This window comes from Malaclemys terrapin, chromosome 10, assembly GCF_027887155.1.
Source record: "Malaclemys terrapin pileata isolate rMalTer1 chromosome 10, rMalTer1.hap1, whole genome shotgun sequence".
NCBI classification, from domain to species: Eukaryota; Metazoa; Chordata; order Testudines; family Emydidae; genus Malaclemys; species Malaclemys terrapin.
The window spans coordinates 4,644,878-4,659,853 of NC_071514.1; the positions used below are offsets into that span (position 1 = coordinate 4,644,878).

General features: G+C 46.3%; 1 protein-coding gene across 1 annotated transcript in view; it reads right to left on the reverse strand.

Moving 5' to 3' along the window:
- Positions 1-14,976, reverse strand: part of IQCH (IQ motif containing H) — a 117,173-nt gene that overhangs the window by 35,728 nt on the left and 66,469 nt on the right. The window contains exons 15-16 of the mRNA XM_054042697.1: positions 4,713-4,833; positions 3,141-3,427 (exon numbers count right to left, since the gene is read on the reverse strand). Of these exons, the coding sequence (XP_053898672.1) occupies positions 3,141-3,427; positions 4,713-4,833 (408 nt within the window). The remainder of the gene's footprint in view (positions 1-3,140; positions 3,428-4,712; positions 4,834-14,976) is intronic.

The window sequence follows — 14,976 nt, forward strand, 5'->3', positions numbered from 1 at the left end:
GTTGCATTGATAATTAGGAGTTTCTACAATCAGGAGTCAATAGGAAAGGACCCAGCAGACAGGGAGACGCTGTCAATTTGTGATGTAAACAGGTTTGGGTTCTGGGACTTTAGTATTTTGATATATTTCCTGATTTTGAACATGTGTATTTGTACCCAATAACTGTATAGCAGCGCTCACAACAACCTGCAAAGACTCCACCTTTTGTTAAAGTTTTATCATTAGTTTTCGGTCTCTAAACCTGGCTTTCATTGTTGGCCAATTGTGTAAATTGCAAAATCCCTTAATCTCAATTCCCCTTTTAATATAACAACATGATTTTCTTTCTTTTAAAGAAGAAAATATTCAGAGTAGTCGGAATTTGGTTATTAGGATATTTTTTGGTGGATGAGTTCATAATGACAGAGAAAGCTGACCGTATAACAAAACAAATGCAAGATTACTCAAAATCAGCAAAACACATGACAAGATCAATATTTTGTCCCACAATTTTGTCAAAGCTGATCAGCCTTGTTCATGCCAGAAGGAAAAGGAAATAAATATGGAACAAGAGTTACCAATTTTCATCATGTTTCAAGCTAATAAAATTAGATAGGTCGTTTGCATTATGAGCCTTTCCAGAAAAGATACTAAAATAATGAAATAAAAAATTGTATCGTTTTCAGCACACACTCGAAATAATTCCTTTGTCACCTGCTGATGCAGTGCCCCATCCCAAAAAGATGCTCTAAAGAGGGTAACTCACCTCTAATTGGAGTTGTGTGTACACTGCTGCTGTAAATCCGTGCTCTTGATTGTGGGTTCCTTGGTGCTGCAAGCTTAAGACCATCTGGAAAGAAGCGACTACTAGAGCAGCACACCCCCTGAGGAATCTGGATGTTGAGTGGGATGGTTTATAAGAAAGACTGTGGTCCTAACTACTCTTCTTTCTCTCCGAGCTGCTGTAGGTAGCAGCGTGTTTTGGAACTGATACTCTGCCTGGTGGATTTATTACATCACTTTTCGCCTTGTCAGAAGTCTGATACAGCTGACAATGAGGTTTCACTGATTGCCTTGCAGACTCAGGCAGGGGTAGATGGAGTTACTTGAGCAGTTCTGATTTTACCTCTTTAAAGACAAGCCATTGCTTATTCACAGTAAGGGCTCTCCCAGGCAGGGTTCCACAGGATTCTGTTTGGTCACCGCTCTCATCTACTTCATCTGCTGCTTTGTGCCTGCTGTAGGTTGCACATTGCACCACAGCTCCAAAAACTACACTGGGCTTCCTAGTACAGTCGCTTCTAGGCGTAATTCAAGGAGTTGCCCTATTAAAAGCCCAGTCTAAAACCCAACTTTGCTTGGCCCTGGCTCTTTGAAAGACTACCTCTCACCCGACGTACCGCTGCAACAGCTGAGATCAGTCAATATCACTTCATCTTACACTGTCTAAATCTGAATATCTGGAAGCTGGTGCCAGGGTATTTTCAGTGTAACTCACTGTACCTTGAAACTCACTTCCACAGTTCATCAGAGAGGGCATGAGTCTGCAGGGCACGGTACAGAGCCAACTCTTCTTCTCAGACCTTGCCTCAGAAGGCTGGACGGGGGGAAAGTATATTGTCAGGGCCCCATCTATTCCACAATTCTGCAGCCACAGAATGACTCCTTTCTGCAGAACTGAGCAGAACCTTCAGGACCTAAGCTCTTATTGATGTAATTCAGCGTATCATACCATAATCCATAGAATTTTTAAGAGAAAAAAACGAGGTTCAAACTAGTCAACCTTCTGCTAATACCAACACTTTACCTTTAAAATATTAATTGGGGGGAGGAGGGGTAGATGGCTCAGAAATTGGCAATTAAATATAGGGCATCAGACCTCTATGTCACCATTTCAAATCAGGACCAGGCTGGTACAACACAGGAATCATCAGCCTGTAACAACGATCCAATCAGTGATCAGCTGAGCAAAATGAGCGGGGGATTTCAGAACAGTTCAGAGTGGAAAAATTCCACATCACAAAACCCATCATTATCATTGGTTCTACTGGAACCCTTGTAGTCAGTCTCGAGAGAGATGCCTGGATTGAAATGAACCAACGATTGAATTGGTAGAGTGACTGAAGGAGGTTCCTCTAGATGATGGTTTAGGCACGTAAATAGGAGTGTGACACTTGCACTTGCATTGCTTGCGTGGAACCTGATCTCTGGAGTTAAATCTCTACCACCATCTTTCTGGTAACTTTCACAACCACTACATTTATGAAAAAGTTATTTTGCACTTGTACAGCAGTTTCTATCCAAAGAACTCAAAACACTTTCAAATACAGTATTACTGAACTAAGGCTCACGAAAGCTCCAGGTGGAAGTATTATTCCCATTTTAGAGATGGAGAATTGGAAGCACAGAAGTGTCAGAATTTGTCTGCAGGGGAAAAGTTGATTAGCTCAATGAGTTTTTAAATGTAATGCCTTTAACATGATCTGCTAGAGCAGTATTTCCCAAACTTGGGACGCGGCTTGTGTAGGGAAAGCCCCTGGCGGACCGGACTGGTTTGTTTACCTGCCGCCAGGGCTGGCGCTTCCACTAGGCGACGCTAGGTGGTCACCTAGGGCGGCAGGATTTGGGGGGTGGCATTTTGCCGCCCTTGGCGGAAATTCGGCGGCGGGGGGTCCTTCCGCTCCGCGTCTTCGGAAGAAATTCAGCGGCGGGTCCTTCACTCGCTCCAGGACCCGCCGCCGAAGTGCCCCGAAGACGCGGAGCGGAAGGACCCCCGCCGCTGAAGACCCCAGGCCTAGGGCGGCAAAAACCCTGGCGCCACTCCTGCCTGCCGCGCTCACAGGTCCGGCCGATCGCGGCTCCCACTGGCCGCATTTCGCTGCTCCAGGCCAACGGGAGCTGCTGGAAGCGGCGCGGGCCGAGGAACGTACTGGCCACTGCTTCCAGCGGCTCCCGTTGGCTTGGAGCAGCGAACCATGGCCAGTGGGAGCCGTGATCGGCCGGACCTGCGGAGGTGGCAGGTAAACAAACCTCGCCAGGGGCTTTCCCTACACAAGCAGCGTCCCAAGTTTGGGAAACACCGTGCTAGAGTCTTGTGGGATTTCAGATATTTCTAAATACTTCTGGTACACTATGTGGTAATGTATTTCTGTCCAACTCACCTGCTGCTCCATTGTTTGCGGGTGGATGAAAGTTACAAGGTCAACTGAGAAGTAGCCAAGCACCCCTCTGGATTTGCAGGCCTCTCCAATTTTTAAACATAATGAATTAAGAACTGCTGGATCAACTGAACACTGTGGAACAGTGGTGCCAGATGATTGCAAAGGACCATCTGCATGGATCTGATCTCCGGATGAAACTATCCTTATGTCTCCCATTGGCTCTATCAGCATATCCACTGTAAGGTTGGTGACATTTTCTGAGGGTGGAAAGGCTTCTATCACACCGCCTGGTAAGAAAGGAATTTTTTGTTAGACTTGTAACAGAATTCAAACTCCAGCATTTTCAGAGCCGCACAGAATTCAGCCAACCACATCTATTGCACTCAGACACTATGGTGCGGACTGCTACAGAAATGCCTTAAATAAATAAATGTAATAAGAACTGTGTAGCTAACCCCCATACATCTCTTGGAAAGTGTATGCAGGGCCGGCGCTTCCAGTTAGGTGACCTAGGCGGTCGCCTGTGGCACCAGGATTTGGGGGGGGCGACATTTTGCTGCCCTCGGCGGCAATTCTGCGGCGGGGGGTCCTTCCGCACTCCGGGTCTTCGGTGGCAATTCTGCAGCGGATCCTTCACTCGCTCCGGGACCCGCCGCCAAAGTGCCCCGAAGACCGGGAGCGCGGAAGGACCCCCCCGCCGCAGAATTGCCAACAATGACCGGGAGTGCGGAAGGACCCCCGCCTAGGGCGCCAAAAACCCTGGTGCCGCTCCTGAGTGTATGTTCTCTAAATAACAACACGCCATAGCTGTTCATAGGGAGAGCATTAACAGGATTATTTGGCATTCTGTGTTAACTTACTGTTGCCTATTATATAATATTTGATTCAGCTATGATAAATGATCATGTTTTTTATACAATTCCTAAATGTGACAGTGGGTGATCTTTTGCCAAAACCATTTTCAAATGGGAATCCTGATCTACCCTTGACTCTTCTACAGATAATGAAATCCATGGAATGTATCAAATTTAATATAACTGCAGGGCACTTCACTCCAGAAACTTACTAAACATGCCTGACAGAAGAATGGCTTGGGGGTTATAAGGTCCTTGCGAATTCCTCCCCTCAGTAGGCAACCAGTGCTACATGCAACTCACTTTCTGGTCCAGCAGGATGGCAAAACCACACTCCCACAGTTGTTTCCTGACCAATAACTCAGAGGACTGAACTACTTATAGTTTTGGATGCCACAAGTCCACATGCTGACATTTCCTGCTGAGCTTCTTTGCCAAAGGCAACATAAGCGCCAATATATGAACACAAAATTAAACCGGTTGGTCCTTATTCACTCAGAATAGTGTAGGAGAGGTAGCTTCAATGTTCAGGTTAAACACGTGAGTAGGATATAAGAATGACAGAATAACTGCCTATATAGAATTCTTAAATGGACAGTTAAATATAATGTGGAAATAAGAAATTTTTAAACAAGCCCGAGATTAACAAGAAGATGGTATACAGTATGGTATAATTACCCATTATAATACTAAACAGGAACTTTGCAGTCTTATTTACCTTGACTAAGAAATGTTTGGAGGAATTTTTCCCATGTAGGAAATCGTTTCTCATTGACTGGCTGTGCGTGCTGTGCTAAAAGGCCCGGGAGCTCCTGGGAGATCTTCACCAAAGCTGGCTCCTGCAGAAACAAATTAAATAGAACCACAAGCAATTTTACTACAGAAATGAAAACTGCTTGTGGGGTGATTAAAAAACAGGCCTCCAACAGGCACCAAAAAAAAAAAAAAAAAGTGGTTACTGTTTACTCACAGTCAGACAGGCTTTTTAAATTTTTCTCCTTACATTTATCCAAAACAGTCTTTTTTTCTGACAGGCTGATTTGTTTTCAGCGTAGCATCTATTCTATTATCACTTTTATCAGTAACATGACCTTGTGATTGTAAATGACATAAAAGCCTTGGTCATGGCTTAGTGATCAATATCAACAGTCGATAACTTCTATGATATGTGTATTTTAAACCAGAGAGTGTTAAAATGGCTATGGTTTCCAATAATACTCCTCCTAACTCTTTTACTTTTATACTCAAGGCAAAACTCAGCATTTTAGTCATCATGAATTTGGGTGAGCCCATACAAGGTCGGTAGCGTTACACACAAAGTGTATTTACGATGGGAGGTATCCTTGTAAATCTCTACAATTGGTCAGACCAGCAAACTAGAGGATTGGTTGATGGCTCTCTAGCTTTGGTTGGAATTTGATTTTTCATATTATAGGATATAAAATAGCCTCAGTCCTGCCCAGTATTACCACAAAAACCATCAAACATATCTTGGCAAAAACTAACTCCATTGTCTTTGCTGTTCAAGAGGCCCAGAGGTGAGCAAGTACGTAAAGTGCCAAGACCCTGACTCTAGAGCCCCGAGCCCCTCTTTCTTGCTGCTTCATAAGCACTTTCATGCTTTCCCTGGGTCTCTTTCTTTCCGTTTTACATACTCTTGAAATGAGAAATGTCCCATGCTCCAGAAGAGGACCACTTATCCGCCGATCCTGGCAACAATCTGAGCCCTGATCTTGTTTTGGCCTTGGAAGGTGCGCAGTATAACTTTGTGATTAACACTCTATAAACATGAACAAAACCGCTACTCTGCGTGAGCAATCAATGAATCCTGTTACTTCCATAACATGCAATGGGACATAAAGGGGTTCTTTAATTCATATTTAATACTATTAATTTTGGATTTATCCACAAAAGGTAGCAGAGGACGTATGGCCCAGAGGCTAAAAGCCTGGGATAGGGGAGATCTGGTTTCCATGCTCTGCCAGAGACTTCCTGTGTGACTGTGGGCAAGTCACTTAGCCTCTCTGTGCCTCCAGACCCCATTTGTACAATGGGAATAATAGCACTGCCCTATACCACAGGAGTGTAGTGAGGGTAAATACATTAAAAACGGTGAGGTGCTCAGATGTTACACAGTGCAGGTGATAGAAGGACCTTGGAAGTATATATATTTTAAATGTCTATCGCTGGTTCTAGGTGCCATTGACAAACCTTTTAAAAAACACTTATAGTCAATAAATAAATAAATTTAGCAGCACAACATTTCACCCACAGCTAAAACCATCCCAGATGATTAGCCTGAAATAACACAATACCATCAACCTCTGCCCAAATTACCACCTCTCAGCCTGTTCCCTGCTCTTCCAAAGCCTGAGCATAACACATGGGTTTTGCAGGGTGCCCTGAAGGTTAATAGATTTGGGCTATTTTGGGCCAGTGAAACCAACTGCATCATTTGGCACATGACGTTTCATTTATCAGCTTGTCCTTCCTCCACAGTATCCAGTCCGGGATCCACATCAGACAGAGGTCTGGTGGTCTAGGTCTTGTGTGAGAAGAACACAACACAAGAGCAAGTTTACAGGAAAGACAAGACGTTGCTTACTGCTGGCCCTCAGCCTAATCCTGGGCCACGTTCTGTCACCCACACTGACTAGTCCCTTACTCCTTGAGTTGTCCCACTAATTGTTTTTTATATTTTTCTATCTGTGTCTGGTTTGGAGGCTGGGATGTGTTTCGGATGTTGGTCTTGCTACTGTTACCCATGCTTTAGTCACCTCTAGAATTGTCTGCTCTGCAGTGCTCTCAGCATACCACTAAACCTTAAATCCACCTGGAAACTGAAGCTGGTACACAATGCAGCAGTCTGCTTGTTGAGTGAGGTTTCTTGCTGTGAGACTATTGCATTAACACTGTGGGATTTGCATTGGCTGCCTATTGACGTTTGTGCAGAGTACAAGGTGTTTGGTTTAGACCAGTTCAGGCATGGGACATTCCTGTCCGAGAGAATGGTTCTTTCCCTGTACGATAGACTTGCACTTTAATTCTTAAAAGTAATGCCCCATATCAATAATGCCACCAAGAAAGAACTCTTTTGCGTCTTCAACTTAAGTTTCTCATACCAGTCTATAATACAAACTGGAGTTCCTAAGAGCAGCTACTCTACGATCGAAAATACCAATGGTAACTGCAGGTGATTAGGTCTCCCTCTGAGCAGACAACCACAGGATGCCGAGCCACTAATGGTGTGATTTACTCCTCTTCCAAACTGTGAGGTCAAAGATCAGAACTGTAGCCAAACAGTGACATAAAGCAAAGTCATCTAAGCAGAAACTGTACCAGGGAATTCAAGATGATTAAAACATCAGAACAGTGAGCAAAGACCAATTGAGTTCAACAGGGCTTGTGTTTTGCTTTTAAATATAACTATCCCAAGAAACTGAGAGCGCTAATGGTTACATAAGAATGGCCATATTGGGTCAGACCAATGATCCATCTAGCCCCCTATCCTGTCTTCTGACAGACACTTCAGATGGAATGAACTGAACCAGGCAATTTATTGAGTGATCCATTCCCTGTCATCCAGTCCCAGCTTCTTGCAGTCAGGGATTTTAGAATACCCAAAGTATGGGGTTGTGTCCCTGACTACATGGCTAATAGCCATTGATGGACCTATCCTTCGGAACGTATCTAATTCTTTTTCGAAACCACTTATACTTTTGGCCTTCACAACATCCGCTGGCAATGAGTTCCATAGGTTGACTGTGCGTTCTGTGAAGAAGAACTTCCTTTTGTTTGCTTTAAACCTGGTTCTTATGTGAAGGGGTAAATAACACTTCCTTATTCACTTTCTCCACACCAGGCATGATTTTATAGACCTCCATCATATCCCTCGTTAGTTGTCTCTTTTCTAAGCTGAACAGTCCCAGTCTTTTTAATCTCTCCTCATAGGGAAGCTTTTCTATTCCCTTAACCATTTTTGTTGCCCATCTCTGTACTTTTTCCAATTCTAATACATCTTTTTTGAGATGGGGGCAACCATCTCAAAACAACTGTATTGTTACCTATGCAATTAATATAAATACAATGCAGTAGACAGAAGTTTTCTTTTCAGTGATTAATGCCATTGAGAGGTCAGAGCTACAAATCAATATGCACATCTCCGTAGGTTCAGCAATAGCTCCATCACACTGAGCCTGATCATTTAGATCTAATGACTTTGGGCATGGTGCAATTTAAAAAACAAACACACACAGATATGTGGGATGTGGACTGAAAAGATTTTCATAAATTGATTTAAAAAAATCTAAAATTCCTTCCAGTGGGTGTTGTGGTATTTGGGACACCGGGACCACATCTGTATAAATACAAATCTCAATTATTGGCATGCGATAGAGTCGTGTTAACATTTTCCATTGCAACAATGTTAAGGAATATGAAGCCACTTGCTCGGTATTTTATAACTGTTTCCCCTTTGGAATACTCAATTTTTCCTTGCAAATAGGTTAGAAATAGGTCACTAAGCTCTTTTCCTCAACCACTCTGCACCCTTAATAACACAGAGATGACTGACATTTCTGCAAAGGGTTCAAACTGATACTCAACAAGTCATCACTTGCTACAACTGATCTTACTGACTACTGCCCAGTGGCCAGACTCCAGTTCCTGAGCTGGCTGATTAAGACGCTGGTGAAAGATGCCAACTCTGGCAATACTTGATCTCCACTAATATTCTTGATCCCTGCTAGCTAGGGTTTAGACCATGACAAAGCATAGAATGATGCTAGCGAATGGTCTCCTCTTAGCCATGGAAGATGATCAAACATCCTTTTTCACACTACTACACCTTTTGGAAGCATTTGATGCTGCACTCTAGTGAGATATTGTTCAATTTCCTAGAAAACTTGTAGGGATCAATAAATGGCTTTGGTCTTTCTTAGCCAACCAAACCCAGAAAGTAGTGATGAGAAGCTGCCCCTTCACCTCCAGAGCTTTCACCTGCTAAGTCCCACATATTGTTCTTTACATGACACCTCTGAAGGAGATTGTGAGACACCCTGGGCTCAAATGCCAGCCTTATGCAGACCACACACAGCTGTACATCTTCACATGAAGCCAAGGAAATACTGTCTCCCAGCTATGACAATGACGAAGGAAAATCAACTCATAGGGAGAAGGAGGTGGCTTTAAAACAAACCATCACATTTTCCAAATTTTCTCAGCAGAAGTGGGATCAAACCCACCTGAAGTTCCCTTAATAATCTAGTCCCTAGCTGAAGCACCTCCATCACTGTGTGCCCCTAGAGTGGTAATACTGCCAACTACAAGCAAGTATAGCAGGGAGGAGAGAATACATTAAAATAAAAGTCAAACCCCCTCAAACCAGTAGGTCAGACATTTACTCATGAAGCCAACCTTTTAAAAAAGTCTCTGATCTTCATGACAATTTTATTTAAATTGGACAGTAGCTCAGCAGAACTTACTCTTGCTATCTCAACTGTGGCCTCAGACTGATGCAGAATTATAGGTTTACAGCAGTTAACCTCTTAGCTCATGTTTCTCAGTGCCAGCAAAAAAGGGTCGGCACAGATTTTTGTTGTTGCACTTTACATGACAAGCCCAGGCACAAAGTCTGCTTGCCTGCTCTTTACCATAATGAAGGATGAGCAAGAAAAATAAAAGACAGTTACCTTTTCTGTAACTTCGAGATGTGTTGCTCATGTCTATTCCATAATAGGTGTGCATCCTCACCACGTGCACCGGTGCCGGAAGATTTTCCCCTAGCAGTACCGGTAGGGGAGCGCCCTAGCGACCCCTGGAGTGGCGCCTCCATGGCGCGGTATGAGGGGAACTGCGTGCTGCCCCAACCCTCAGTTCCTTCTTGCCAGACAACTCTGACAGAGGGGAAGGAGGGTGGGATGTGGAATAGACATGAGCAACACATCTCGAAGAACACCAGTTACGGAAAAGGTAACTGTCTTTTCTTCTTCGAATGATTGCTCATGCGTATTCTACAATAGGAGATTCCAAGCTTTATCTGTTGGAGGTGGGAAGGAGTTAACAACCTCTCGGGATGGAGAACGGCCCTGCTGAACCTGGCGTCCTCCCTGGTCTGAGAGACAATCATATAATGCGAGGTGAACGTGTGAACTGAAGACCATGTGGCAGCCCTACAAATGTCCTGAAAGGGGACATGGGCCAAAAAGGCAGCCAACGAGGCCTGCGCCCTAGTCGAGTGCGCCTTTACAATTGGTGGCGGAAGGATTCCCACCAGGTCATAACAGGTACAGATGCATGAGGTGATCCAATTGGAGACGATGAGTGGAGATCGGCTGACCTTTCATGTGCTCGGCCGAGGCGATGAACAGTTGCAAGGACTTTCTGAACGACTTAGTCCGCTCCAGGTAAAAAAGCCAGAGCCCGTCTCACATCCAGCACGTGGAGATGGCGCTCCTCACTGGATGCATGGGGCTTGGGGCAGAGGACCGGCAGGAAAATGTCCTGACCCATGTGATAGGCAGAGACCACCTTCGGGAGGAATGAAGGGTGTGAGCGGAGCTGGACCTTATTTTATGAAATACCGTGTACGGGGGCTCGGAGGTCAGGGCCCTGAGTTCCGAGACCCACCTAGCCAACGTGATCATAACCAGGAAGGCCACCTTCCACGAGAGGTGTGACCAGGAGCATGTGGCTAGTGGCTCAAACGGGGGCCCCGTGAGACAGGCCAACACCAGATTTAGGTCCCACTGTGGGACTGGGGGGCCTAACATATGGGAAGAGATGATCCAACCCCCTAAAGAATCGGCCAGTCATAGCATGGGAGAATACCGTGTGGCCCTGCACCGGCGGATGGAAGGCCGATATGGCTGCCAGGTGCACTTTGACTGACGAGGGCGCCAGGCCCTGGGCTCTAAGGTGAAGGAGGTAATCCAGAATAAACTGGATCGGGGCGGCCACTGGGGAAATGCCCCGCTCGTCCGCCCATCTGGAAAACCGAGACCACTTTGCCAAGTAGGCTCGGTGCGTGGAGGGCCGCCTGCTTTCTAGGAGGATGCGCTAAACCCCTTCTGAGCACATCCTTTCCTCCCTACCGGACCACTGAGCAGCCACACCGTGAGGTGGAGTGCCGCCAGGTTGGGGTGGAGGAGGAGTCCCTGGTCCTGGGAGAGCAGGTCCGGGTGGGATGGCAACGGCCACGGCAGGGTGACCGCCAGGCCCGTAAGGGTCCTGTACCAATGCTGCCTGGGCCATCCCGGGGCAATCAGAAGGACCTGGGCCTTGTTCATCTTTATCTTTTCCAGGATCTTGCCGATCAGCAGGAACAGGGGAAAGACATAGAGAAACTGGCTTGACCAGGATAGGAGGAAAGCATCGGAGATAGCACCCCATCCCAGCGCCCCCTTGAAGCAGAACCGGGGACAGAGACGGTTCTGCCGAGTCACGGATAGTGAGTTCCCCACGCTTGGAAAAGTCTGTGCACCACTTCTGGGTGGAGAGACCACTCATGCTGACAGAAGAAGTCCCTGCTCAAGCGATCCGTCTGCGTGTTCTGGGTGCCCCGGCAGATGAAAGGCCTGTAGGCAGATGTCATGGGCTATACAAAAGCCTGAGGGCTTCACGGCAGAGGATCGGGCCCCACCTTGCCTGTTGATGTAGAACATCGAGGCCATGTTGTCCGTGAGGACCCTGACCACCCGGCCCTCCAGGTGCGAGCGGAAGGCCATGCACGCCAGCCGTACCGCCCTGAGCTCCTTGACGTTCATGTGGAGGGTCAGATTCTGAGCCGACCACATACCCTGGGTCTGAAAATTCCCCACATGGGCCCCCCATCCCAGGTCCGACGTGTCAGACACCAGTTCCAGCGACAGGGCCCTGCCCCGAACAGGACCCCTTGGAGCATGTTTCTTGGGGAGGACCACCACCGTAGGGAGGTGATCTCTGGCTCAGGCACCGTGAGGACTTTTGTCCATCCTGTCCCTGGCCTGGGAGAACTCCGAGGCCAGCCAGAGCTGGAGGGGCCACATCCTGAGTCTGGTGTGACGGACCATATACGTGCATACCGACATGTCACCCAAGGGCTGGAGGCACACTATGGCTGTTGTCACAGGAAACCTTGTGACTGTGTCGATGAGCCCCTTCAGGGTCTCAAACCTGTCCGGTGGGAGGGAGGCTCTGGCTGACGAGGCATCTAGGACCGCCCCGATAAATTCTATGCATTGTAGCGGGACTAACGTGGACTTGGTGTTGTTTACCAACAGGCCCAAAGTGGTGCACGTGGACAGAAGGAGCGCCACGTGATCTCACACCTGCGACCGGGAGCTGCCCTTGACCAACCAGTCGTCCAGATAGGGGAAGATCTGGACCCCCTGGCGCCTGAGGTAGGCCACCACTACCAACATACATTTCGTGAATACCCTAAGGGCAGTGGACAGGCCAAATAGGAGGACCATAAATTGGTAGTGTTCCTAGCCCACCGTGAAACGGAGGAAGCGTCTGTGCCCCTCGAATATATGAATGTGGAAATACGCGTCCTGCAGATCGAGGGTGGCGTACCAGTCCCCGGGATCCAGGGAGGGGATGATGGAGGTCAGGGAGATCATGTGGAACTTGAGCTTCACCATGTACTGGTTCAGGCCTCGCAGGTCCAAGATGGGCCTGAGCCCCCCTTTGGCCTTCGGGATAAGGAAATAGCGGGAGTAGTACCCCTTGCCTTTGAACTCCCCCAATACCGCTTCCACCGCTCCTAGGCTCAGGAGCCGCCCCACCTCCTGCTCGAGCAAAGCCTCGTGTGAGGGGTCCCCCAGGAGGGACAGGGCGGGGGGGTGGCTGGGTAGAGAGGAAGTAAACTGGATGGTGTAGCCCCGGGAAATGGTGTTGAGTTCCGAAGCACCTTCACCGGCGGCAAGAAGGAACTGAGGGTGGGGGGAGATCGCAGTGCCCCTTATACCACGCCATGGAGGCGCCACTCCAGGGGTTGCCAGGGCGCTCCCCTACGGGTACTGCTGGGGAAAAACTTCCGGCACCGGTGCACATGGCAAGCACGCACACCTATTGTGGAATACCCATGAGCAATCACTCGAAGAATTATTTTTTCTCAAAAAATATTCCTGGCCCTAGAGCAAATAGAAATTTGCAAGGCTGTGTGGCAATATTAGAAGCCACAAGAGATGATGTTAGGACTGGAGGTAGGGTGTCTGGAAGGAACAGGTAGCAGATCTAGTTGAGAAAGATCCGGCAACAAAGAGAAGGCTGGTGAGAAGAGAAAAGAGACGAGAAGAGAAATAGGTTTAGAAATAGAAAGAGAGACCCAGGATAGAAAGAGGCTCTGGAGCGGAGTGCATGAGAAAGGCCTGGGGCTTATAGATGGAATCAGAGTGAAAGGAAGCTATGTGGGCCTTGGAAGCAAATAGAGCAAAGAAAGAAATCCCAGATAAGTAAAGATGAATGGGAGAGATAAGGTAGGAGAGGTAATATCTTTTATTGTACCAACTTCTGTGGGTGGAACTACACAGAGCTCTTCTTCAGGCCTGAGGAAGGAAGGGCTCTGTGTAGCTCAAAAGCTTGTACCTTCTACCAACAGAAGCTGGTTCAATAAAAGATATTACCTCTGCTACCTTCTCTCATATCCTGGGACCAACATGGCTCTAACGACACAGCAAAAAGTCGAATGGGCCAGAGAAGAACAATACAAATGGAGCTATGACAATACCAGCTGAGGATCTGCCCTGCTTTGTATTATGTCCGGCCCTATTTACTTTTATATTCTTACTAGCACTGGCAACCAGGGAAAGAGTCCAAAGCTTATGTCCTGACTGCTGTCCCACCTTATTGTAAGTGCTCCCTTGTTTGCAACTGACAAAGAATGGATATTCTTTCTCGTCCAGACAGGTGTATGATATCTAGAGCGATACTAGGCTAAAGACCAAAAACATTTTGAAAGGTTGGGGGAAAAAGCAGAAACATTTTTGGACGTGATACATTGCCTACCACACACCTACTTAAAGTTTAAAAGCTGGTTTAAGAACGAACATTTAATTGTTAACTGCAAATTTTAAAATTAAAAAGTGCCAATTTTGCCTTCCATGAGCTAAAAAAATATGTTCTGGGAGAAGGTAACATCATGTAAAACAGCCGTCATTACCAAGTAACACAAATGTTTTTTGTATGTAAAATTGCTTTGTAAAATATTTGCTCCATCTGCTGAAAGTAGCAAAGACAATTTTCCCTGATAGCTAATGGCCCATTTCGGCTGGATGGCAAGCAATTCACCGTGGTTTTGACTTGCATTAAGTAGAATGGAGAGAACACTACATAGAATTCTCTACTTATGTAGTATTATCTACTCACTGCTTCTTGAGAGGCCCGTCCCTCATTATTGTGGCCTTCGTTTTGGATCAGCACACAGGGTTGCTTTGACTCAAGAGGCTTTTTGTCAAACTGAGGCACATATGCTATGCTTCGATATGAGAGCACAAAACAGCCACTTTCCTTGACTACAAGAACAAGGAGGTTAGTTCTCTTTCAACTTTCCAGCACTTAAACTGCTGTTCCTTTTTTCACACCACATGGGGCCATGGTTTTCTCTTCTGGCTCATGCTGTCACTCTGCACGCTGAGGATTTCAATATATAAAGATCAAGCACTTCTTTTAATTCTAAATTCAGCTACATGCACACAAAAAAAGCAGAGAACATTGTCCTAGTCCAAAAAACCCCCATTGCTCCAGCTTCATTGTATACTTTGCTACTTACAATACCTCTATTTAAAAGCACGTTTACATTGTGCCCTGAACTACTTCAACATCTGCTAACAGACCAATAAAAAAATAAATAAACCAGGATTGTTTAGAAAGAGAGATCCCTTCTATTTCCTCTGAATGATACTAAACCAGTAACGGCAGCAAGCTACAGAGACCTCTTTTTTTTGTAGATTTCACCTTGGAAAACAAAATTTGGGAGTAAATTAAATATAAAACCACTATAT